The sequence below is a fragment of the Myotis daubentonii genome, chromosome 3 (genome assembly GCF_963259705.1).
Source record: "Myotis daubentonii chromosome 3, mMyoDau2.1, whole genome shotgun sequence".
NCBI lineage: Eukaryota > Metazoa > Chordata > Mammalia > Chiroptera > Vespertilionidae > Myotis > Myotis daubentonii.
Window position 1 is genome coordinate 172,753,392 of NC_081842.1, and position 24,772 is coordinate 172,778,163.

General features: G+C 38.3%; 2 protein-coding genes across 5 annotated transcripts in view; one reads left to right on the forward strand and one right to left on the reverse strand.

Moving 5' to 3' along the window:
• LEPR (leptin receptor) overlaps nucleotides 1-24,772 on the reverse strand; it is a 94,770-nt gene that overhangs the window by 26,768 nt on the left and 43,230 nt on the right. For all 4 annotated transcript variants that reach the window (XM_059689270.1, XM_059689269.1, XM_059689271.1 and 1 more), the window contains 5 exons: nucleotides 6,849-7,057; nucleotides 5,620-5,762; nucleotides 3,287-3,431; nucleotides 496-786; nucleotides 237-354 (listed from right to left, as the gene is read on the reverse strand). In XM_059689270.1, the coding sequence (XP_059545253.1) occupies nucleotides 237-354; nucleotides 496-786; nucleotides 3,287-3,431; nucleotides 5,620-5,762; nucleotides 6,849-7,057 (906 nt within the window). The remainder of the gene's footprint in view (nucleotides 1-236; nucleotides 355-495; nucleotides 787-3,286; nucleotides 3,432-5,619; nucleotides 5,763-6,848; nucleotides 7,058-24,772) is intronic.
• Nucleotides 8,586-9,303, forward strand: LOC132229475 (ubiquitin-conjugating enzyme E2 N-like). Its single transcript, XM_059686084.1, has one exon. It carries the CDS (start codon nucleotides 8,586-8,588, stop codon nucleotides 9,048-9,050), a length of 465 nt encoding a protein of 154 aa, XP_059542067.1. The 3' UTR covers nucleotides 9,051-9,303.

The window sequence follows — 24,772 nt, forward strand, 5'->3', positions numbered from 1 at the left end:
CCTTATAACATACAAAGCATTTCTCCTCTTCTTTGAAACAGCCCTTCTGCCACTATTTGCTCTTAATATGGCATTAAAATGGCTAAAAGTAGCAGTTACTGTTTTCTAATGAAGTATATTCTACTATCCTCTTTCAAGAAGAAAAGCTACAAGAATACCGTGATGGCGATATTTCTATAGGAAATTTTTATCTCAACATATCCACACAAAAATAAAAACAGAAAAAGAATACATACCTATGATACCTCAATTGCAAAGTACTCCCCGTGAGTGATTGGATTGCATTAGTTGACCATCTGCAAGTCATTTTAGTTAAGTACCCATCAGTTTCACATAATATATTGATATTGACATCTATTTAAAACACATAAAAATATTAATATGCAGCAAAAATACCAAAAGAATGCTTAATGAAAATAAATGAGACTCTAATACAGAGTCCCTAAGATAAATTTATCTTGTGGAACAAAAGGAAGAAAACCTCAGTGTGCTTACCAACCACATACAGTTCAGCATAGCGATGGTGGCACTCATGCTCGTTGCAGCAGTACACTGCATCGTAGGTGAACTTTCCTCGCAGTCTGGTTGCATTCAAACTGGGAAGAGTAACTTTACTAACACGGTCACCCACAGTGTTATACTGGCTTTCAGGAATTTTCTCGGCTAAATTCATCCACCAAACAATATTTTTTGAGGAAACAATCTTGTTTTCATCTTTGTAGATGCAGTGAAAAGAAACATTAGACCCAACACTTGTCAGAATTTTAGGTGGAAAGTATATGACATCTGTAATGAGGGAAGAAAGGTAGAAAATCAGATGAAGAAAGAAAACATTGTGTAAACAATTTACCATGTAAAAAAAATTGATAAAAGCATTCAGGGATGACACTGCCAAAAACAAAACAAGTGTGCTAAGAGACTGCATAATTGTAACTGCCTGTTTGTGTACAGCTAGTTAAGATCCCAAGCACTCCCATTCTCAAATACTTGACCTTCCATAAATATCTATCTAGTTTTATTATAATACTAGAGGCCCGGTGCATGAAATTCGTGCATGGGTAGGGTCTCTAGGCCTGGCCAGTGATCAGGGCCGATCAGGTTCCCTGCCTCCCTGCCTCCTCCTTCCCTCGCTCCCTCAGTGCCCCACCGCCGCCACCACCGCTGGTCACCTGCCATGTTCCACGCCACCCCCTGGTGGTCAGTGCACATCATAGCGAGCGATCAAACTCCCGGTCTTCTGGTCGAACTCCCAAGGGGACAATTTGCATATTAGCCTTTTATTATATAGGGTATGATTTCATGAATAATGGTCACTTGCTAAGTGATACGTAGAAATTTAACGAAAGTGAAATGTAGTCTAATTCCACAATGACTTGTCTTCCATGAGACTTTGCTTTAAGAATCAGTGAAGCTTAGGGTGAGTTCTTAAATCTCTGTAAGATAACACCCATCCCTCCCTCCACCCCAAAAATGGTGGACTATTGTCTCATTTGGATATATGAAAATTTCAAATTAGCAGGAAAGGTATAGAAATAAGCTTTAAATAAGAAAACTAGTTAGGAAATGTAAAATTAATGCACCAATATACAAAGCAGGTTTGTATATTACTGCTCTGTAGCATAATTTTGAGTTATTTTATTCCAATCTGTGTTTGAAGACAAAGTGAACCCAAACTTTTCTAAAATATTACTTTTAATGTCCATACACTATTCCATCCTACTTTTTCAGTTCCCTGTTGTTGGAAACACAGTTTGTCTATGCTTTTAATTAGAAATTGAATAAAAGTCAACAACTGTTAACAAAGGAAGAAATTATTTCTGCCAGAGTGCATTATAAAATCAGTATATTTAAGGTAAACCATTTTCTGCTGGTAACATATGAATATCTGTTTTCTTACATAACATTTTTTGGGTTATCCCAAAAAACAAAATCGAAAACACTTCATTGGTTTTTAAGTTTTCTGCAGCAGCATGCTAAACTCCAATATCTTTATATTTAAAATCTACGCCAGCCATTGGCAGTTAGACATAAACAGGAAAAAACTTAGTAGCATGAAAGTACTGGACAGAAGCCAGTGCATTAGGTTTATAAACTAGTGTAGAGTGGCATTCAAGCCTCATAGTACATTACTTACTGCAAATAAGTACCTAGCAGGGACCTGAGAGACCATTAACCTACCTTCCATGTGCTCCACATCTCGTTACTCAGCTGCTTCAAAAGACTCAGAATAATCCATTTTTCAAAAGAGTACAAATGAACTTTTAAAAATTAAGTTGAAGCTTTTTGTTTTAAAGGTAATAAACACACAAAACATTTCACTTCAAAATCGAATGCATATAATTAAGGCTTAACTGGGAAGTCAGATTAAAGTCAAAGTATTTGGGCATTATTAAGTGCTAAAATATTAGCTTAAAATAAGAAAGACAATTTATTAAAAACCTGACAATTTGTAAAATTTACATTAAACAAATGTATTGAAATTGATGGGGTAAATGTTGAATATTTACTTTTTAAATAATATAAATAAGGCCCTCGCCAGTTTGGCTCAGTGGGTAGAGCGTCGGCCTGCAGACTGAAGGGTCCCAGGTTCGATTCTGGCCAAGGGCACATGCCCAGGTTGTGGGTTCGATCCCCAGTGGGGGTCATGTAGGAGGCAGCCAATCAATGATTTTCTCTCATCATTGATGTTTCTCTCTCTCTCTCCCTTCCTCTCTGAAATCAATAAAACAATATGTATAGAAAAATATATTTTTTAATAAATATATCTGATTTTTCAAAATGTGAGTTAAGGATCCCTGACCGGTGTGGCTCAGTTGGTTGAAGCATCATCCTGGGCACCAAAAGATGGCAGGTTCAATTCCAGGTCAGGGCACATACCCAGATTTCGGGTTCGATTTTCAGTCAAGTCCCATGCAAAAGGCTACCGATCAATGTTTCTCTCTCACATCAATATTTCTCTCTCTCCCTGCCTTCCTCTCTCTAAGATTAATTTTTTTTAAAGTAAGGTAAGGAAACATCGATACAAGTAGTGTTCTGAATTTGTGAGTTTGAAACTTTTATATTAACTGTAAATTTTGAAAAAGAAAGTAATTCAACAAGATACTGCTATGGATGCATACACACCTGGGAGCTCTTATACACGTTTTCATTAACAAATTAGCTGTTTCAAAATTTATGTAGAAATGTCTTTCTGGTTTAGTGCCACAAAATTTAAGAGTCTTATACCAAACACAACTTCAAAAATCATATTCCCTTTTCAATAGAAGGTACTATTACAAAAACCTACCTTGAGTGGTAAAAATAAGAGGGTTGCTCCAGTCACTCCAGATGCCTGGGCCATCCAGCCTCTTGCCCCTCACCTGAACCTCATACGAAGACCCAGGAAGCACACTGTCTATTAGCAGTGATGTGGCTGAGACGATCTCATCAGCCTGTTAAATATTATTTGAAAACACCAAAGTATCAAGTCACTGTGAGCCTTTTACCCCTTGTGAGATCACAAGCAAGTCTCAACAAATTTCAAAGAATTAAAATCTTACAGAGGAGTTAGCTGGCCACAATGGAATTAAACAGAAATTAATAACCAAATAACAAAGGTTGGTACATTAGTCAATAAAATTTTACATAACCCATGAGTCCAAGAATCACAATGACAATAAACAAATATTTTTAACTGGATGATAATGAATATAACTTTTCAAATCTTGAGATATTTAGTGTCAATGGGAAGCGTCATGCCCCTGCTGACAACTGGAAAGCACACGGTGGAAATGATGGGCAGGGTGAACAGAGAACTGCTTTGTTCCTAGAGCAAAACGTCACAGACGGAGGGCATGAATAATTTTTAAGAATCTTAGACTGATGATAAACTACAGTGAATCAAAATACAGTTTATAAAGTAGAAGGAAAACATTTAAGAGACCTAACTCTGCATAAAGCACCAGCAAAGAATTGCTTAGCGAATAAATTCGGTTTCCTAATGATATACTCTAAAACTATTGGGCTCCCCTGTGTCTTAGACTTCAAGGTGCCATAGAATGAAAATGGTGAAAAGCATTAGGAACCCATTAAACAATATCAGATCACCTATAGTATTTAAAATCCTATTTTCTCAATTTTACAGATCAGAAAGCTGAAGCCCAGAGCAGTCTTAACTCTGGTTTTCCATACACATCATAAAAGGATTCCCATCCTACTCTTTATGAAAATAAAGTCTTAAAAAAAGTTGTCCTAGATCTAAGAAAACAGATATTTATGTCTAAATCACAGAACAATTAGTTTCACAAAGTGCCAAAGTCCATGCATGTCCCATGAGGTTCTTAACAATCTCCTTATTCTCCTCCCCTAACCTTCTTGGTTTTATTGCATACTAGAGGCCCGATGCATGAAATTTGTGCAAGGGGCTCAGCCCTCGCAGCCCTGGCTGCCTCGGCTGGCCCTCGCAGCCCCTCGCAGCCCCTCGCAGCCCCTCACAGGCTCCTCACAGCCTTGGCTGGCCCTCACAGCCCTGGCTTCATCCAGAAGGTCATCCGGATGGTTGTCCAGAAGGTCATCCGGATGGTCATTCTGCTGTTCAGTCTAATTAGCATATTAACTCTTTATTATATAGGATTAGTTGATTGATTGGTTTTGGTTGAGGTAACTGGTTAGTAACATTATATTGGTTTGGGAAAACTGGACAGTCACATGCAACAGAATGAAACTAGACCACTATTCCCTTTGATTTTTATCCACTTTGATTCACACTGTTACTCTTACTCTCATTCACTCCCCTGGCCTCCAGCCTCTCAAGCAGTTTAGAACCTCTGAATGGCTGTTTTCTCTATTTGGAACCGGATTCCCCCACATATTTACATTGCCAGCCTCTCAATGAAATCTTCCCCTACCTCCATTTAATGCTATAACCCACCATCTCTCACCAGTACTCCCAAACTCCTCTCATTTTGGTCTACTACCCCAGTATATCCTGATACAAGCATGACAGTTCTTGCAAAAGGATTTGATGCACTTTACAGTGCAAATGCATACACTGCACTGCATGTAAATAAATATACTAAGCAATTTTTAAAAGGATTAAATGTAACATCAGAAATCAAAGAAGATCGGTAGGTGAAAAAATTATAAATGAATTCAAGTTTGTGTAGTTGGACTTCCTGTAGCCATTTAACTGTGTGTGTGTGTGTGTGTGTGTGTGTGTGTGTGTGTAAATGAGAGGAAGAAAGAAGAGAGGGGAGGGGAAGAGAAAACAGGGGAAAGAAGAGAGATCAATTTAATATATATAAACTTTTTTAGAAGAGGAGCTTTCTCTATCAGTAAATTCTGGAAGGAATTTGTCATGCTCTTCAATATGTAACATAGATCCATATATAAGCAACACTGAGTAACGTCAAATAATTTTTCTAAAAGCATTTTACAGAAGATGCAGAAATGCTGTTCATATGGTAAGTTCCTATGCTGATCTTAAATGAAAGCCAGTGGTGCAATGTTAAGTTATAACGGATCCTGCTCTACAAGGAGCAGGCATATTTGGTATGCGGAGAGCACTTTCTATGGGACATAGCTGAGTCTCACCTTTACTTTAGTTGCATCTCAACTTTTCCTTTACTAAAATATACTTACTTCTCTCATACTTGTAGAATTCTCTGAATATTTCACTTCATATTGAAGTTGAAATGGTACCAATGTTGAACTGGACCAAGAAATCTTTAAATCACCACTGTCTGTGATTTCCATATGCAAACCTAATGGTGGATCGGGCTTCACTTAAGAAAAATAAAAGGAAAAAAAGAACATGTTTTAAGTCAAGCATTTCTTGTGATAATCATAAAATGAAGTCAAATTGAAATTTTAGCACATCTTGTTCTTTCAACTACTTAAAAGGTGACCTGGAGGACAAATTACTTGAAAGTCCTAATGTTAAGATATAATGTCATATGCAGATTCAAAAAGTGATATATCCCCAATAACTTAGAAGTAAAGGAGAAATTGTGAGGAAAATTGTTTCAGATACCTAGAAAAGTGACTCTAGTGATGTCAAAAACAATGATGCAAAGATACGAGTAAAGGGTTAATATATAACTACCTAAGGAAATATGAGCTGAAAAAATAGTAACACTGTTAAATTATATATTATATAATTATATATTAATAATTAAAATATATTATTTAACATATGTACACAAAACTGAATTAAAAAGTTAAATATTTTAAGTTAATATTTACTTATATTAGTCACATTTGTAGTAACATATTCAAGCTGGTCAAAAAATTTAGGGGGATCTCTGCACTGAAAACATGGAGCATTACCTATTATTTGAGTTTTTCTTTTGCTCAGATTTGTATAGAAAATTACTCTTTGTTTACTTTTTGTTCATCTCTGCCCACTATTATTTGTCCCTACTCTGTGAGGCAAGAACTTTGTCTCATTCACCACTGTTTTCCCCGGCTCCCAAATCATGAGCCTCTAAGAAATATTTATTGAAGGAATAAATCCAGGCAAAAAAAAGCTCCTACTTAGTTTCATAAATAGCTATCTGAGATGTAAAAATGTGATAACCAAATACTTTATTAGTATATCTCATTAGACAGAAAAAGGATTTAAAGAAATAAAACTGTTTTCAAGCAAGAATTTAGGTTACAATTGCAAAGATAGCAATACTGCTGTTACTACTGAATGACTGAATGCTACAACCATTCCAGAAGCTGCTCACAATACTCCCTGGCACCACGTTTACCATGATTACAGAGCTGGTGAAAGCGAGATAAGCTAGTGACAAATTTTGTAAGCCGTGTTTAACCTGTGTGTATGACTGATGTGTAGATCTGTGATTTCCTTATACACAACTTACCGATAGTGATGGGTTGAACTGACATTAAAGGTGACTGAAAAACCACTCCCCCAGATGTGATTTTTAAATACATAGAGAGAGTGCAGTTGAGCTTGGCTGCTGGCACAGACACATGGCATTCACAACATTTATGAGCACTGCAGTTGCACTGAACAAGCCGGAAACTGCCTTTCTGGGGGACCAGCGGTGATTCTTCTGACACTTCAGGCCTACGTGAAAAAGGAGAGGCAAACATTCATATAGATGTAAAGGTACTGACTATATTTAAAATGTAGGACACAAAATCCAAATTGAAATAAGCTATTCTGGACACCCAGCATAAAGGGCATCGGCAAAGCCATACATGATATCAGGGAAACAAAGATAAGGGTCAAAGCAGGGTAGCTGTCAGAAATGATAGAAGCAAGGAGAGAAGTACATAAAAGGAAAGAAAAATTGCTATCCTAAAATCCTATACCCAATGTAAATATCTTTCAAAATAAATTGAAATGACGACTTTTTTGCTGGCGTACCAAAACTGAAAGAACTCACCACCATGAGACCTGCATTATTAAACATGTAAAGAAAGTCCTTCAGGCAAAAAGAAAATGAATGATAGCAAATGAAAGTCTAGTTCTACACAAAGAAATAAAATTTAATGGAGGGTAAATATTTACGAACGATCTAAAGCAAAAATAATTACCATGTAGTGTGGGGTTTATACCATAAGTAGAAGTAAAATGTATGACATTAGCACCAAGTTTAGAAAGGGGGGAGATATGTTATTATGCAGTGAAGTGGTGTAATATCACTTGGAGGTATAATATCAGGCTATCTTATAAATCCGAAAGCAACCACTAAAATAATAAAACAAGAAGTTACAGCAGAGGGAGGGTAGAGGAGGGAGGGAGGGAGGATAAAAGTTCAACCAAAGGACTTGTATGCATGCATATAAGCATAACCAATGGACACAGACCGTAGGGGGATGAGGGCTTGTGCTGGGAGGTGGGAGTGGGTGGGGAGAGGTTAATGGGAGGAAAGAAGACATATGTGATACTTTCAACAATAAATAATTTTTAAAAAAGAAGTTATAGCTAATAAGCTACAATAATCAAGTCAATGGATATTAGTGTAAAGATAGAAAAGCAGATTACTGGAATGGAATAAAGATTAACACCTATATGGACAACCAATTTTCTACAAAGGTAAAGAAGCAGCTCTGTGAATGCAGAATCTCAGAGGGAAGGCGGAGGAGCATGGGTTGTTGGGAAAGTGATCAAAGAACTTGTATGTATATGTGTAGAACCCATGGACACAAGACAGTAGGGTGATGAGGGCCTAGGGCGGGGGGTGGGGACAGGCCAGAAGGGGTCAATAGGGGAAAAAGAGGGGACATAAGTAATACTTTCAATAATAAAGTGTTGTGGGGTTTGTGGTATTTTTGTTGTTGTTTTTTAATATATTTTATTGATTTTTTACAGAGAGGAAGGGAGAGAGAGAGAGTTAGAAACATCGATGAGAGAGAAACATCGATCAGCTGCCTCCTGCACACCCCACACTGGGGATGTGCCCGCAACCCAGGTACATGCCCTTGACCGGAATCGAACCTGGGACCTTTCAGTCCACAAGCCGACGCTCTATCCACTGAGCCAAACCGGTTTCGGCTGTTTTGTTTTTTTAAAAAAAGCAGCAGCTCTGGGTGAGTGAGGCAAGCGGAGCCAGAGACTAGACCAGAGGCCGAACTTGGGATCTGACAAGATGGCCAGGCTGTCCCACAGGATTATCAAGGAAACCCAGCGTTTGCGTTTGCTGGCAGAACCAGTTCCTGGCATTAAAGCAGAACCAGATGAGAGCAACTCCCGTAATTTTCATGCGGTCATTGCTGGCCCCCAGGACTCCCCCTTTGAGGGAGGGGCTTTTAAACTTGAACTATTTCTTCCAGAAGACTACCCGATGGCAGCACCGAAAGTACGTTTCATGACCAAAATTTATCATCCTAATGTAGACAAGTTGGGAAGAAAATGTTCAGATATTGTGACAGATAAGTGGTCCCCAGCACTGCAGATTCACACAGCTCTGCCATCCACCCAGGCTTTGTTAAGTGCTCCCAATCCAGATGATTCATTAGCAGATGATGTAGCGGAGCAACGGAAGACCAACGAAGCCCGAGCCATAGAAATAGCTAGAGCATGGACTAGGCTATATGCCATGAATAACATTTAAATCGATCTGATCAGCAGGTGTGCATCACTTCTGTTCTGCCAAGACTTCTTCCTTTTTTGTTTGCATTTAATGGACACGGTCTTAGAAACATTACAGAATAAAAGCCCAGACATCTTCAGTCCTTTGGTGATTAAATGCACATTAGCAAATCCATGTCTTGTCCTGATTCACTGTTATAAAGCATGAGCAGAGGCTAGAAGTACCATCTGGATTGTTGTGAAACGTTTAAAAGCATTGACCCCTCTCTGCTTTTATTCATCCCCCCGCCACCCCATCACGGTTTAAGAATAAAGCACTGTGAATGAAGGTAGTTGTCAGGGTTAGCTGCAGGGGTGTGGGTGGTTTTTTTGAGGGGTAGGTAGTTTAATTTTATGGGCTCCTTTCCCCCTTTTTTATGGTGATCTAATTGCATTGGTTAAAAGCAACTAACCAGTTCTTTAGAATACGCTCTTTAGCCAAGTCTACCTTTATTTAGACACTGTAGGTGGACAAGCTTGATTGTTTGAACCAAAATGGGAACATTAAACAAACACCACAGCCCTCACAAATAACATTGTGACTTTGCTGTCAAATGTAGACCCTTCCCCCACCCACTTCAAGAAAAGCTTGTGACCATTTTGTATGACTTGTCTGGAAACTTCTGTAAATCTTATGTTTTAGTAAAATATCTTTTGTTATTCAAATAAATAAATAATAAATAAATAAAAAGAAGCAACTCTGTGGAGAAAGGATAATCTTTTCAATGAATTGTGCTGGAGCAATGGGGTCTCTATATTCCAGTGATTTGGGGAGGGTGGGGTGAGAAACCTTTCAATCCATACCTCACACCAGATTAAAAAATTAATTCAAAATGGATCACCAGCCCTAGCCGGTTTGGCTCAGTGGATAGAACATTGGCCTGAGAACTGAAGGGTCCCAGGTTCGATTCCAGTCAAGGGCACATGCCAGGGTTGTGGGCTCAATCCCCAGTAGAGGGCGTGCAGGAGGCAGCCAATCAATGATTCTCTGTCATCATTGATGTTTCTATCTCTCTCTCCCTCTCCCTTCCTTTCTGAAATCAATACATATATTTTTTAAATGGATCACCAATTCAAATGTAAAACCTAAAGCTATGAAACTTCTAGAACAGAAGATGGGGGGGGGGGGGTTGTGACCTTGAGTTAGGTAAAAATTTGTCAGCTTCAACATCAACACCAAAAGTATTATCCATAAAGAACAAATTGATATTTCTGGGTTCTCTGCTCTATTCCATTGGTCTATATGCCTATTCTTGTGCCAGTACCAGGCTGTTTTGAGTATAGTGGCTTTGTAGTATAACTTGAAATCTGGTATGGTGATTCTTCCAACTTTGTTTTTCTTTCTCAAGATTGCTGCAGCCATTTGGGGTCTTTTTTGATTCCATATAAATTTTTGGAGAATTTGTTCTAGCTCCATGAAATATGCTGTTGGTATTTTAATGGGGATTGCATTGAATCTGTAGATTGCCTTGGGTAGTATGGACATTTTAATGATGTTGATTCTACCAATCCATGAACACTGTATATTCTTCCACTTGCATATATCTTCCTCTATCTCTTTTTTCAATGTCTTGTAGTTTTCAAAATACAGGTCTTTTACTTCCTTGGTTAAGTTTATCCCCAAGTATCTAAATTTTTTGTTGCAATGCTAAATGGGGTTGTTTATTTGGTTTCCCTTTCTGAGAATTCATTATTGGTGTATAAAAATGCCATAGATTTCTGGGTATTAATTTTATATCCTGCTACATTGCCAAATTCATTTATTAAATCTAGTAGTTTTCTGATGGAGTCTTTAGGGATTTCTATGTACAGTATCATATCAGTGAATAGTGACAATTTTACTTCCTCATTTCTAATTTGGATGTCTTTTATTTCTTCTTCTTGTCTGATTGCAATGGCTAGCATTTCTAGTACTATGTTAAACAGGAGTGGTGAAAGCAGGCATCCCTGCTTTGTTCCTGTTCTTAGGGGAAATGGTTTTAGCTTTTGTCCATTGAGTATGATGTTGGCTATAGGTTTGTCATATAAGGCTTTTATTATGTTGAGGTATAATCTCTCTATTCCCATTTTGTTGATAGTCCTTATCAAGAAAGAATGTTGGATTTTGTTGAATGCTTTTTCTGCATCTATTGTTTTGATCATTTAATATTTGAAAGAGGAGGCAATAGTATACAATGGGGTCAAGACAGTCTCTGCAATAAATGGTGTTGGGAAAATTGAACAGAACATGCAAAAAAATAAAATTAGACCACCAACTTACACCATACACAAAAATAAACTCAAAATGGATAAAAGACTTAAATGTAAGACTGGAAATCATAAAAATCCTAGAAGAAACCATTAGCAGCAAAACCTCAGACATCTCTTGTAGCAATATGTTTACAGATACATCTCCTAGGACAATAGAAATTAATGAGAAAATAAAAAAATGGGAGTACATCAAAATAAAGAGCTTCTTCACAGCAAAAGAAACCATCAATAAAATAACAAGAGTAACCACTCCATGGGAGAACATATTTGCCAATGATACATCTGATAAGGGGTTAACCTCCAAAATCTACAGGGAACTCATACAATTTAACAAAATGACGATAAACAATCCAATTTAAAAATGGGCAAAGGACCTCAATAGACAACTTCTCCAAAATGGATATACAGAAGGCCAAATGACATATGAAAAAGTGCTCAAAGTCACTGATCATCCAAGAGATGCAAATCAAAATGACAATGAGGTACCACCTCACACCTGTCAGAATGGCTATCATCAACAAATCAAAAAACGACAAGTGCTGGCGAGGATGTGAAGAAAACGGAACTCTCCACACTGCTGGTGGGAATACAGACTGGTGCAGCCTCTGTGGAAAACAGTTTGTAGTTTCCTCAAAAATTAAAAATGGAACTTCCATTTGACCCAGTGATCCAACTTCTAGGAATATATCCCAAGAATTCAGAAACACCCATCAGAAAGAATATATGCACCCCTATGCTCATAGTAGTGCAATTTACATTAGCTAAAATTTGGAAACAGCCTAAGTGCCCATCAGCAGATGAATAGATTAAAAAACTGTGGTACATCTATACAATGGGATACTAGGTAGTTGTAAAAAAGAAGGAACCCTTACCATTTGCAACAGCATGGATGGACCCAGAGAGCATTATGCTAAGCGAAATAAGCCAGTCAGAGAAAGATAAGTGTCACATGATCTCACTCATATGTGGAATCTAGTGAACAACATAAACTGATGAACAAAAATAGACCCAGAGACAGAGAAACATCGAACAGCCTGTCAGACCTCAGAGGGAAGGCAGGGATGGGGAGGAGGGGAAGAGATCAACCGATGAACTCATATATGTTTATGTATAACCCAAGGACACAGACAGTAGGTGGTGAAGGCTTAGGGGGAGGGAGGTGGGAGAGGGCAATGGGGGGAATAAAGGACATATGTAATACTTTCAACAATAAAGATTTATTTTTTAAAAAGGAACAAATTGATAAACTGGACTTCTATCAAGATTGAAAACTGTTCTACAAATGACACTATGAAAAATAACAAAAAAACAAGCCATAGATTGAGAAAATACATTTGTTAATCACCTACCTGATAAAGCACTTGTACCCAGAAGACATAAAGAATGCTCAAAACTCAGTAAAACTAAAATTAACAACACAATTAAAAAAAATAGGCAAAGATGTCAACAGTCCTTTCACCATAGGAGATATAAGAATGAAAATAAGTCCCTGAAAAGAAGCCCAACATCATTAGTCATTCAGGAAATACAAATTAAAATCACAATAAGATACCACTATCCACATATTAAATGGCTAAAACTTAAAAAATTAATCATACCAAGTGTTGAACAAGGACATGGAGGAATTAGAATTCTAATACAATGCTCTGCCTATCACTGTAAATCTACAAATGAATGGGTTAACCTTAAAATTTTAATTATAGCCCAGCCAGCGTGGCTCAGTGGTTGCCTGTCTACCTATGAACCAGAAGGTCACGGTTCGATTCTCAGTCAGAGCACATGCCTGGGTTGTGGGCCCGAACCCCAGTGTGGGGCATGCAGGAGACAGCCAATCAATGATTCTCATCATTGATGTTTCTATATCTCTTCCTCTCTCAATCAATAAAAATATAATTAGTTGGGTAAGGTTACCTAACTCAAGGCATGAGGAACAATGGTATACAACCAAGACACAGAGAGTTGTTATTTCTGATTTATTAATGGTTTTTATTTAATCTGCATGGTCCCCTAGTCTAAACCTTGTTGTAAACGAGAAGATTTAGAGTGAGTGTCGGGGTGTGTGTGTGTGTGTGTTTGGGGGGGGTACCAATGCCCCCCATTCCCTTATCTTGCTTGAGCTACTCTCATTCTGTCTATAAATACCAGCTGCCGTCTATCCAAACCACTCTATGTTTTTAAAAAAACTTGGGGATAGGGAGAGAGTAGTACTATTTGGGCATGATCATTGCCTTCAGAAATGTTTGTCCTTTTGGAGGAAACAACTGTATGTGATAAATATACCAATTACAAATTCAGTGTGGAGGAAGTGTTGCTTTAGAAATTGTGCTAACTGGCATATACATGTGCATTCAGATATAAACACAACAGGAAAGAAATGTACCCTAGTCTTTCCACACATGTCCCACTAGCATTAAATGTTTTGAATTATGATAAATTTTCATAATTTATCATAGATGTTAGTATTAATTTAGTTCTAAAATACCAATCAGGAAACAGCATATACAAACCTTTTAATGTGGAAAGCAGTCTGCTGGGCACTGTGTAAGGAATAATATTGTTGCAAAATGCACACTAAATCCATACTGAGACTCAAACTCAAGCTATTATGTTTGCTTATGAGCCACAGACATGTAAGGGCATTTTATGAGCCTCAGTTTTCTTAATCCGTAAGACAGAGAAAATGCCTGCAATATCTATCTTTACAAGGTTGTAGTAAATATCAAAGACAATTACATAAAAGTATCTTTGAAAACTTGAAGTGCTGTACACCCATAAAATGCTGTTTTTAATCAGAGGTGGATTGACTTAGTACTTTCCATTTTATACAAATCTTTAAACAAAGCCAATAAACTGTAATTTTTAAAAATATTATGCCTTGCCTTTTATGTGTTTTTCACAGATTAAGATAAAAGCTTTTATCAAAGGGATATGAAACAAATTGAATAAATTGTGGTTTTATGTCAGAAGCATTGACTGAAAAACTCCCAAATTTTAAGGCAAAAATAGAACTGAACCGATAACAAGACATACTCTCAACTAATATTTTTTATGTTTTTAAGGATAAAAAATTCTAGTGATATTTTTCTTTTAAAAATAAAAAATAAGCTAGAATTACACTCTCTTGACTTAGATGGTCTTGCCAATGCCATCCTTTTCTAACTACAGTGGATAATTGTAGAATAGGGCTGACTACCAATTAGATTATCTCTTTGCTCTCTGTAACAAACACTTCACTGCTGTGTTTTATTTAGTCAATCTCCATATTCTTTAAAATTTCAATATACACAAAGAAGCTAAAAATATATAGCAAAAATTCATAGTAACTATATATGATTATATATAACTATAGAATACATATTACAGTAATTCATAATTTGTTTTCTCTTCAAAGCATCTCTATTCAGAAATTTCCCAAGCCACCCCAACAGATAACCCTATCATGAAACTCTAAGAATCAATCTAAAACTAATTTTCAAATGTTCTAAGCAGGAGTCAGGAAACTACAACCCACAAGCCAAATATACCTCTTTTTGTACAGCCTGTGAGCTAAGAATGGTTTCTTACATTTTCAAATGTTTTCTAAAAAAAAAAGAAATAAAAGGAAGAATGTTCTGTGATATGTGGAAATTACATAAAATTCAAATGTTAGTGTCCATAAAAAGAGGCATGCTCATTTGTTTACGTATTAACTATGGCTACAAGGTTATGACAGAGATACTATAGCCTGCAAAATCTAAAATACTGGCTAGCAATCCCAGCTGGCATGGCTCGGTGGTTGAGCATTGACCTATGAACCAGGAGGTCACGGTTCAATTCCCGGCCAGGGCACATGTCCAGGTTGTGCAGGCTCGATTCCCAGTGTGGGGCATGAAGGAGGCAGCCAATCAATGATTCTCTCTCATCACTGATGTTTCTATCTCTCTCTCCCTCTCTCTTCCTCTCTGAAATCAATAAAAATATTTTTTAAAAATAATAAAATATTGGCTACCTGGCCCTTTAAGAAAAAAAATTTCAATCCCAGCTATAGGCTAAAAATACTTTGTATTCCTTAGTGGAGGGTACTTGATGGGTAAAAGACACAGAAACAGAGAAACAACATTAAATATATCAGCAAATTTCATAATATAACATATTTACAATTTACATAAAACACCTTGAGAATCAATATGTACTACAATTTTTTAATCCACCTTATGAGGGAACTAGTATCACCTACTTTATGGGTAAGAAACTGAGGCTCAGAGAGAAGGTAGACCTCATATGAAGTCTTGCCCTTCCATCTTCAGTGCTCATTTCATTATACCCAAGATGCCTTATTATTACAAGATAAATTTATCTGTTGCCATTGTCATTTTATATACAGGATAATAAAGACTTTAGGGGCCACAACTAAAGAATCCTTAATATGAGCTGTGTTAATATTTCTATAAATTGGAACATTAGAGAATTATATAGTTATTTCAAATTATTTTTTTCATTGAGGAAAACATTTGATATTTGTCATATTTAAGAGAACAGAAATTTTTCCAAGTTTGTGTGAAACCTGGACTACACCAGCTTTGCTACTTGCCAAAGTCAGCACAAGAACTCCTTTTACCTTCAAAAAGACTTCTAAAAGTTTTAAGTATTTAGGAACATCAAATGATACTCTAAAAATTTGATACTTTTAAACTATAAGGATTAAAATGATGGTCAATATTTTAAAATAAAAAAGAGATACATTGGCTTAAAATAACCAAAACAAGAATTTCTGGCCCTGGCCCAGCGGCTCAGTTAGTTGAACCTCATCCCGTACACCAAAAGGTTTCAGGTTCGATTCCCGGTCAGGGCACATACCCAGGTTTCGAGTTCAATCCTGGGTCAGGGTGCATATAGGAGGCAACTAACGGCGAGGGGGGCGGGGCGGGGGGGGCGGGGGGGGGGCGGGGGGCAGGGACACACGTGGTGGGGGAGGGAGGAAAGAATTACTGAAATTCCTAAAATATTTTTATGCAGCAAGCTATTTTATGCCTTGCCAGTACACTCACACACACATACACACACACACACACACACACACACTGCTTCTATTTATTTAATCTCACTTTACTTGAAAGGGAAATAGTAAAAACAAACAAACAAACAAACAAAAACATCTGTCAAATAAATTTTAAATTTGGCTTATTTGCAAATTTTACATTTGGTCCATTTTCCACTCAAAATTTCCATATATATAAGTACTTAGTATTGAAATTTCATTTTTGGTAGCCACAGTAGTTTATAGAAAGCACATTCTGTCCTCTGACCTTTGGTCAAGTTATTTGTTTCCAGAAAATTTTTCTGTGAATGTATTAAAACTTTTATAAGCCGAGATTTATACTAAATTACTATAGGAATAACACCAAATTGGTGCCACCCAAACTTCTGATTGTGACATAAACTTAGAGCAAAACATAACAGACAAACCAATTAACAGGAATTGGAAAATTTAATATCAGCTTTGTATGTAATTTAATCAAGTCACTTATTTTAAATTCAGACTAGTAATCTATATAAATGTTACCCAAAAATTCTACTTTGCCAATCCCAACTAATTTCAAAACCAGGTTAGTGTCCCAGACTAGTCTTATCATAAGAGTCACATGGAGGCTTAAGAAATAGATTCTGAGACCCTCCATGGAGAATTCGGTAGGTCTGGGGCTGAGGCATCTGTTTTTAGTGTTACGGATCAGTGGTTCTCAAAGTCTAGTTCATAACCAGTCACATCAGCATCACCTGGAACTTGACAGAAATGCAATTACCGACTCCAACCCAGATCTTGTTAATCAGGTCCAAGTGGGAAGCACTGAACTAGGTAAGTCTTATCAAGAAAACAAGTTTGAGAAGCATTTTGTAAAAACACAAAGTACTCTTCTGATGTAAAATATTACCAAACAATGAGAAATCAACGAGGATGAGAGAGAGAAAGAAAATAAAAGAGGAAAACAAGAGGAATGAAACAAAAACAAATGGACCTTAAAGTGTATCAAGTTAATAATATAACCACAAGGGACAGAGAAGGAGGAGAAGGAATCCTAATTAACTTTGGAACTAGTATTTTGCCAATGTAAATGTTAGCCTTAGCAAAGACAAAACAAGTCTGAACATTATACTCTAATTAGTATGTTTTTCACAGTGGTATGGGTTAGCAATTTCAAAATAACTTGATATGTACATGTATTCTAGGACTGAGCAAATCGGTAACAGATTGTGGGAAAGGGAAGCCAGGTGTTTTACTACTGGAGTAAGGAGTTACAGGAAAAGAAAAAAGGCTAGAACAGATCCTGTGGCTTTAGAGTAAAATGGGAAATATTAGTATGAACACACACTTTTAATATATTTATATACAGAGAGATGTAGATATGTAGATTTGTGTATACATATGTAACATGCCTGTATTGTGTGTGTACACATATAACTAGCTCTATAGTTAAGAGGGCCTAGCAACAATGCAACCCAAGTAACAGTAAACATCTAGCCCCCAGATACTGCTTTGTAAATACCATTCTCCAATAAAAAAGGATCAGGGCTCCTTAGAGAAATAGCGGTTTCCAGTGTTATAGCAGGAAAAGTATAAAATCAACCTTGAAACATTGTAATGCTGGAAAGTAAAAAATCCTCAAAAACAAATGTAAAAGATGGGACACATCAAAGGGACACAAGGACCAGCTTGAGTAAGCTTCAACTAGCCAAGTGAGATAATTTGAAAAATAAAATAATGAAAGTGATTATAGCCCGTAAATTAAAATAATCCATGAGTCCCTCTTTATAGGGAGGAAGGAAGAGAGAAGGAGAAGGAGAGGAGAAAAGGAAGGAAGGAAGGAAGGAAGGAAGGAAGGAAGGAAGGAAGGAAGGAAGGAAGGAAGGAAGGAAGGAAGGAAGGTAGGGAGGAAAAAAGGGAAGAATGGAAAGTATACTTCTCACAGAGCCTAGCACTGTGACCTGTACACACTAAATGTTTCTTGATTGAATAACACTATTTCTAAAATGACCCAATTAACATTGAACACTTTTATTTACTTTAAAAATAATGTATTTTTCTTCTCTAAAAATTTTAGTCGGTTCTTTTTTATCATCAATTTCATGTTTTATAGCCTCACTAGAGGCCTGGTGCACAAAATTCGTGCACTGGAGGGGGGGGTCCTTCAGTCCGGCCTGCGCCCTCTTGCAGTCTGGGACTCCTAGCTCCTTATTGCCCGCCTGCACTGCTCCTTATCGCTGCAGTGGAGGCTGGAGAGGCTCCCGCCATCGCCTCTACTCTCACCAGCTGTGAGCCCGGCTTCTGGCTGAGCAATGCTCCCCCTGTGGGAGTGCACTAACCACCAGGGGGCAGCACCTGCGTTGAGTACCTGCCCCCTGGTGGTCAGTGCGCATCATAGCAACTGGTCATTCAGCCAGTTGTTCCACTATTCAGCCTATTTGCATATTAGGGTTTTATTATATAGGACTAGAGGCCCAGTGCACGAAATTGGTGCATGGGTAGGGTCCCTAGGCCTGGTTGGCTATCAGGGCTGATCAGGTTCCCCGCCTCCCCGCCTCCTCCTTCCCTTGCCACCCAGGCATGCCACCATTGCGCGGTTCCCTGTCACCACCTCCCCACCTCCCCGCCTCCTCCTTTCCTAGCTCCCTCAGTGCCGCGCCACTGCCGCTGGTCACTTGCCATGTTCCACATTGCCCCCGGTGGTCAGCGCATGTCATAGTGAGCCATGGAACTCCCGCACTCCCAGTCGAACTCCTGAGGGGACACTTTGCATATTAGCCTTTTATATAGATTATATTCATATTTTTCTTTATGTCCAGAGCATGTGGAGAATATTAATAATAGGTATCCTTGTCTGTAAATTCTATCATCTCTGTCATTGCTGGGTCTTTTTCTATTGACTGATTTTTATTTTTCTGCTGGTTATAGGTTATACTTTTCCGTTACTTCATATACAGAAAAGTGTATTTCCTATTCCTTTAGTATTTTTTACTGGATGCCAGACATTGTGAATATTATGCTTTTTTACTGGATGCCAGACGTGAATATTATGCTTACTCTAAAGAATGGACGATTTTGTTCTGGCAGTCAGTTAAGTTACTTCAGCACTAGTCTAAGCCTTTTAAGCTTTTTTTTTTTTTTTTAGTTTGGGGGAAGATAGTATAGAGAAGCCTTGAATCTAGGAGTAATCTGGCCCCACTTTAAAGTAGGTTATTATGGGGTTTCTACTGAAAGTCATTGACATCCAACAAGGTCTCTCCAATCTAGTTGGTGGAAAATTTAATTATTCTTGGTCCCATGTGACTTCTGGGGATTGTTTAGCTTACAGTTCCTGGTAATTGTTCTCTTCTAAGTAGCTTTCCTACCTACCATCATGGCAGACTGGTATCCAGCCAAAGAGTCAAGGGGACCCCCATAATAGTTTCTGTGTGCATCCCTGCTTCAAGTACTCTGCTCCATGAATTCAAGCCCCTTTATACTATCTGAACTTCTATCTCTGTCTTCTTGAATCAACAATATTTCTGGGCTCTGCTTGAGGTCCCCAGCCCTGCGTCATGTTCAGGTACCCAAAAGGCAGAGCCACTAAACTGGAGGATTACTCCCGAGGTTGAGGGAGTAAGCCTTATACAAGAGGTAAGAGGAGAAAGGGTCAAAGTGTGGGATCCTTGAAACTGAGATTATAGAAATAAATGCTTATCATTAATGACAAGGTCTGGAGTATGTCCATGAGAAAGGGTTAATTAGATGGGGTAAAAGAAAAAAAAAAAGAATAGTGAAAGTAAAGCATTCAAGAAATTGAAGATAACCCAAGTGGATGTTGAAATCACCAAGAGAGCCGACAGGAGTAATAGTGAAGAGACCAAGTAAACTAGATGTAGTGAAATGGAGTGTCTACTTGATGAAGATGTGTGACCAAGGAAATCCACGTTATAAACGGGAGTTACAAAATCCAAACTCTCTGGATAACCCTTGCTTAGTCATCCACATTGACCTGTCATCACCCCCAGCTTCCGGACCCAATCACACGCGTTTCAAGTCTTCAAATGGCTACGTGTGCCCACGGGCCTTCGCAAATGCCCTTCACTCTATCTGGCTCATTCTTCTCTGCCCCCTCAGAATACTTGTAGTAGGTTTCCACGTGTCCCTGTGTTTATTACATGACAGCATTTTCAAACTTTATTATGTCCTTTGTCTTTACTATTAGCTCCAGGAGGGCAAGGGCTCAGTTCCCCACACTCAGCTCAGTGCCTGGTGTACACAATAGGCAAGTCATGAAGGAAGAAGAGGATTTCCATCCTAGGTCTAAGATAAAAGGCCTTAAGCAGTTCCAGAATAGCACATTTCTTTGGTATCTCTCCTTCAGATTCTCTGACAAACATTAATATCTGAGCTCAAACAACACTTTCCCTTAAGGGACATTTTTATAGGACTTTAAAACTCTTATAAATATTAGGTGTTAGTTCTTTTTTAAAATATAATTATTTGCACTTGGAAGCATTTGAAAGATTTCTCTTGTGAATTTCCTAATGTCCACAGAAGGTGGTTTTGATTAAAAACTTTTCTATAGTAACCACCATTATGGATTTTCTCTTCCATGGAGGTCTCATGTGTTATTCTGACCATTTCTTCCTCCAGATCTAAAAGGTCTTATTTGAGTTACTTAGAGGTATATTGCACAAAGATGTGCACAAAAAATAAAATTAAAGGCAGAACTAGTATGTGACAATTGGTAAAATATACATATTCATTAGATTAAACCAAATCATATAAAGGATAGAAGAATTAATGTGGCAAAAAAGAGAGATTGCTTCTCAAATTGAATGCACTTAGGATAGGTTTTCCTGTATTGATATTTTTAGAAACCTGAGTTAAGAATAAAAGCAGGTAAAAAGAATCTGCTAAATTCATCATATGAGCAAGATTTTAAAAATCTAGTTAACTTATCATAATTTTCTTTTTGTTGTTGTTTTGTTTTTCTTAATCCTCACCCAATGACATTTTTTCCATTGATTTTCTTGAGAGAGTGGAAGGGAGAGAGGGAGAAAGAGAGAGAAACATCAATGTGAGAGAAACTACATGAATTAGTTGCCTCACACACACACACACACACCCCAACCAGGACCTTGGATCAAGCCTGCAACCCAGGTTTAAAAACTGTCTTTTAAACTTATGTAATGATGTTGATGCTTTTGCCCTTTTTTTTTTCTGTTATTAGAGTTTGCATTTTCACAAAGAGTGCTTTGTAGCAGGTATTAATCTGTTTTGTACATAAATGTGTCAACAACTTGATGGTGGCATTTTTGAAATGTAAAACAAAGTGCTTGCAAATTGTAATTTTGCAATTACACTTGTGTACTTTGTGTACTTAAAATAAAAAGTGATCCAAAGAATTTAGGTCACTGTAGGAATGTATTACATTGCAAATGAATTCTTTTCTCTGTGCTAAAGTCTGTTTTACCCAATAAAGCAGGAAATGTTCTGCCCCAAACTTCAGCTATATCTTCATCCCCATAGGCCGTGGTCGGCAAACTGCGGCTCGCGAGCCACATGTGGCTCCTTGGCCCCTTGAGTGTGGCTCTTCCTAAGCCTTAGGAGTACCCTAATTAAGTTAATAACAATGTACCTATCTATATAGTTTAAGTTTAAAAAATTTCACTCTCAAAAGAAATTTCAATCTTTGTACTGTTGATATTTGGCTCTGTTGACTAGAGTTTGCTGACCGCTACCATAGGGCTTCCTTTATTGTCTCAATACTCAGAAGACAAAGTGACCGTTCTTCATCCCTCTATCTGTGCTCTTTTTCTGGAACTTGCCTATTCAACTACTCACTCTCTATCATATACCTCCAATAGGTGCCTATCTATCAGATCTCCAACTATTCTCTCCCTGCTGGGTCACTTTCTATAGACTAGAACTAAGCTCATTCTTTCCCATGCTTTAAATGTCCACCCTTAGCCTGGCATTGCCTGTATTCCTCCACCTTCCAACCTTCACAATCTCAGCTAGGCTTCTTGGGCCTCTTGGATTTATAGTCCAGACGTTTCTGTTGTGGACATTTATGAAGGTGCCGGGGCTGTCCGGCATTAGAGTGGAAAATCCACCATTCTGTAAGGCTGCAACACTGGCAGCTAGGGCACGTCCTCATCCGTCAGATACCCCCATTCAGGACACCAGCCCTGAAGAAGACTGCACAGAGGAGCAGAGATGGCAGGGGCTTTTAGACTCATCAGTGGTAGCATCTAGGGGCCAGCACTGAGATGTGGAAATTATTAGCACAGAGACATTCCATGTCAGGGGTGACAGCAAGGACACCCTACCTAGGCTAGGCTTGGGATAACCTTAAGAAATATTTCAACATAAGTTATAAGTATTAACCACAGCCTGATAATCAGCACAAAAATAAGGATGATGTCCATTAAGCATGTTCTTCCTTTTTGATTTACATTAACTGTATTTTTGTATATAGTACATACAAAATACATATAGTAACTAATTTTTTATTTTTATATATTAAGTAATTTCCTCTGAATCACCTCCTTCCCCTATCATTTTACATAAGGATTCTTTACAATTTAGTATTTAGTTTACAGAATATTCATTTAGGCGAGACTGTGTCTGAATGTAAAGAGAAATTAATATTGCCCAGATATCAGAATTGTAAATGTTGCACAGAAATGGATACAACGGCAACTGGCACATAGCGTCTCCCTATTCTAGTGTCTCCTTTTGTTCAAAATGTAGTTGCATCTTAGTAAGGGAAAGCATGAAGCTACAGGGAAGTCATAGTTCCAGTATGTGTAGAAAGGTATGTGTGGCTGCTATGTAGCTAACGGGGTGAGCTATGCTGGCGAAGCTTTTGTCTCTCATCTTCAAACCCACCCTCTATACTCTGCTTTCCCACGCTGCAGCTGAACCCTGCACAACTCCTGGATGCTGGTTAATCTCTACCTATAAGTGCTAGGACACTAGAAGGCTGATGGAGGAACAAGGGACTTGATCCTTCTTGTTTTGTTTCCTATTCATCACCCCAACAAAGGCTCTTCACCTGGGTCGCTGCAGTTGATTTCAGTAACGAGGTCTTTTCCCCCCACATTCTCAGAACCAGCCGTAACATGCCTCCTCGGAGACCCTTCTATACAGGCGATCCAGCATCCCCTCCTCAGATACATGAGTTTCAGCTTTGCAGGGTCCCTCCATCAAGTGCCTGAGGAACCAGTACCAACTCCTCAGAAGTCAGCTCTGCAGGATCCTTCCCCCAAGTTTTGTTTGGTTCTGGCTACCTCCCTTTCCACTCCTTGAAACAGCTCTGGCCAAAGTTTCCATTACTTCCACATTGTCAAGTCAATAGATATTACTCAGACCTTATTATACCATTCTGTTATATCTGGCACAATTGACCTCTCTCTAGTCCCACCTTTAGACAATATTATTTCTTCATCAATAACTTCCGCCTCGCTCAGCCATCGTGACTCAGTGGTTGAGCATCGACCTATGAACCAGGAGGTCACGGTTCGATTCCCAGTCAGGGCACATGCTCGGGTTGCAGGCTCAATCCCCAGTAGGGGGCATGTAGCAGGCAACCAATCAATGATTCTCTCTCATCGTTGATGTTTCTACTCGGTCTCTCTCTCCCTTCCTCTCTGAAATCAATAAAAATGAAAGTTAAAAAATAATAATTTTGCCTCATCAATACATTTCTGAGGGGTAAATTAACAAAAATTTCTTAGAAAGCACTTTAGCAATATTGGTTCAACAAATAATTACAAAGCATTTGTATGAATATGTCCAGTGAGTTAATTTCTAGAGTGAGGAATGCTGTTAAGCATAGCCAGTGCCGTGAGTGTACATTTAGTAAGTGGTAGAGCCAGGTGGTCCAACTCCAAAATATGTCTTAGTAACCTCTACACCAGGGATTTTCAAACTTCAGTTCCATCAGAATCACCTAAGGGCTTGGTAAAACCTAGACTGACAGGCCCCACCCTCAGAATTTCTGGCTCACTCGTTCAGTTTCTAAGAAACTTCCAGGTACAGTGGGGCCTTGACTTACGAGCTTAATTCTTTCCGAGACCGAGATCGTTAAGGAACTCGTTAACTCAAATTACTCTGTCAACTCAATGCAAAAAATCCTCTGAGAGACAGCTGGTATCTCAAAAAGCTCGTTAGTCGGGACACTCGTAAGTCAAGGCCCCACTGTAATGCTGAGCTGCTTCTCAATGCTGCCTACTCACATTTTTCTTATTAGCTCTTCTTCAGCCCTGAAAACTCACCTCAGCTGGTCTCCATCCTCAGGCAGCCTTCCCACCTCTCTTCTCTCCCCAGCTGTCCTAGCTATCCTCACCAAGGCTCCCACACTACTCTTGTGCTCCCTCAGCTTCATGTGCGGGCCAGTACACATCAGCAACCACTAAATCTAAAACCCTGTGCCCTTCTGTCCCAACCACCAGCCTGTGAAAAAT

Bases quoted from the DNA above. Each gene is read 5' to 3' on its own strand.
- LOC132229475 (XM_059686084.1), top strand. From the start codon at position 8,586: ATGGCCAGGCTGTCCCACAGGATTATCAAGGAAACCCAGCGTTTGCGT.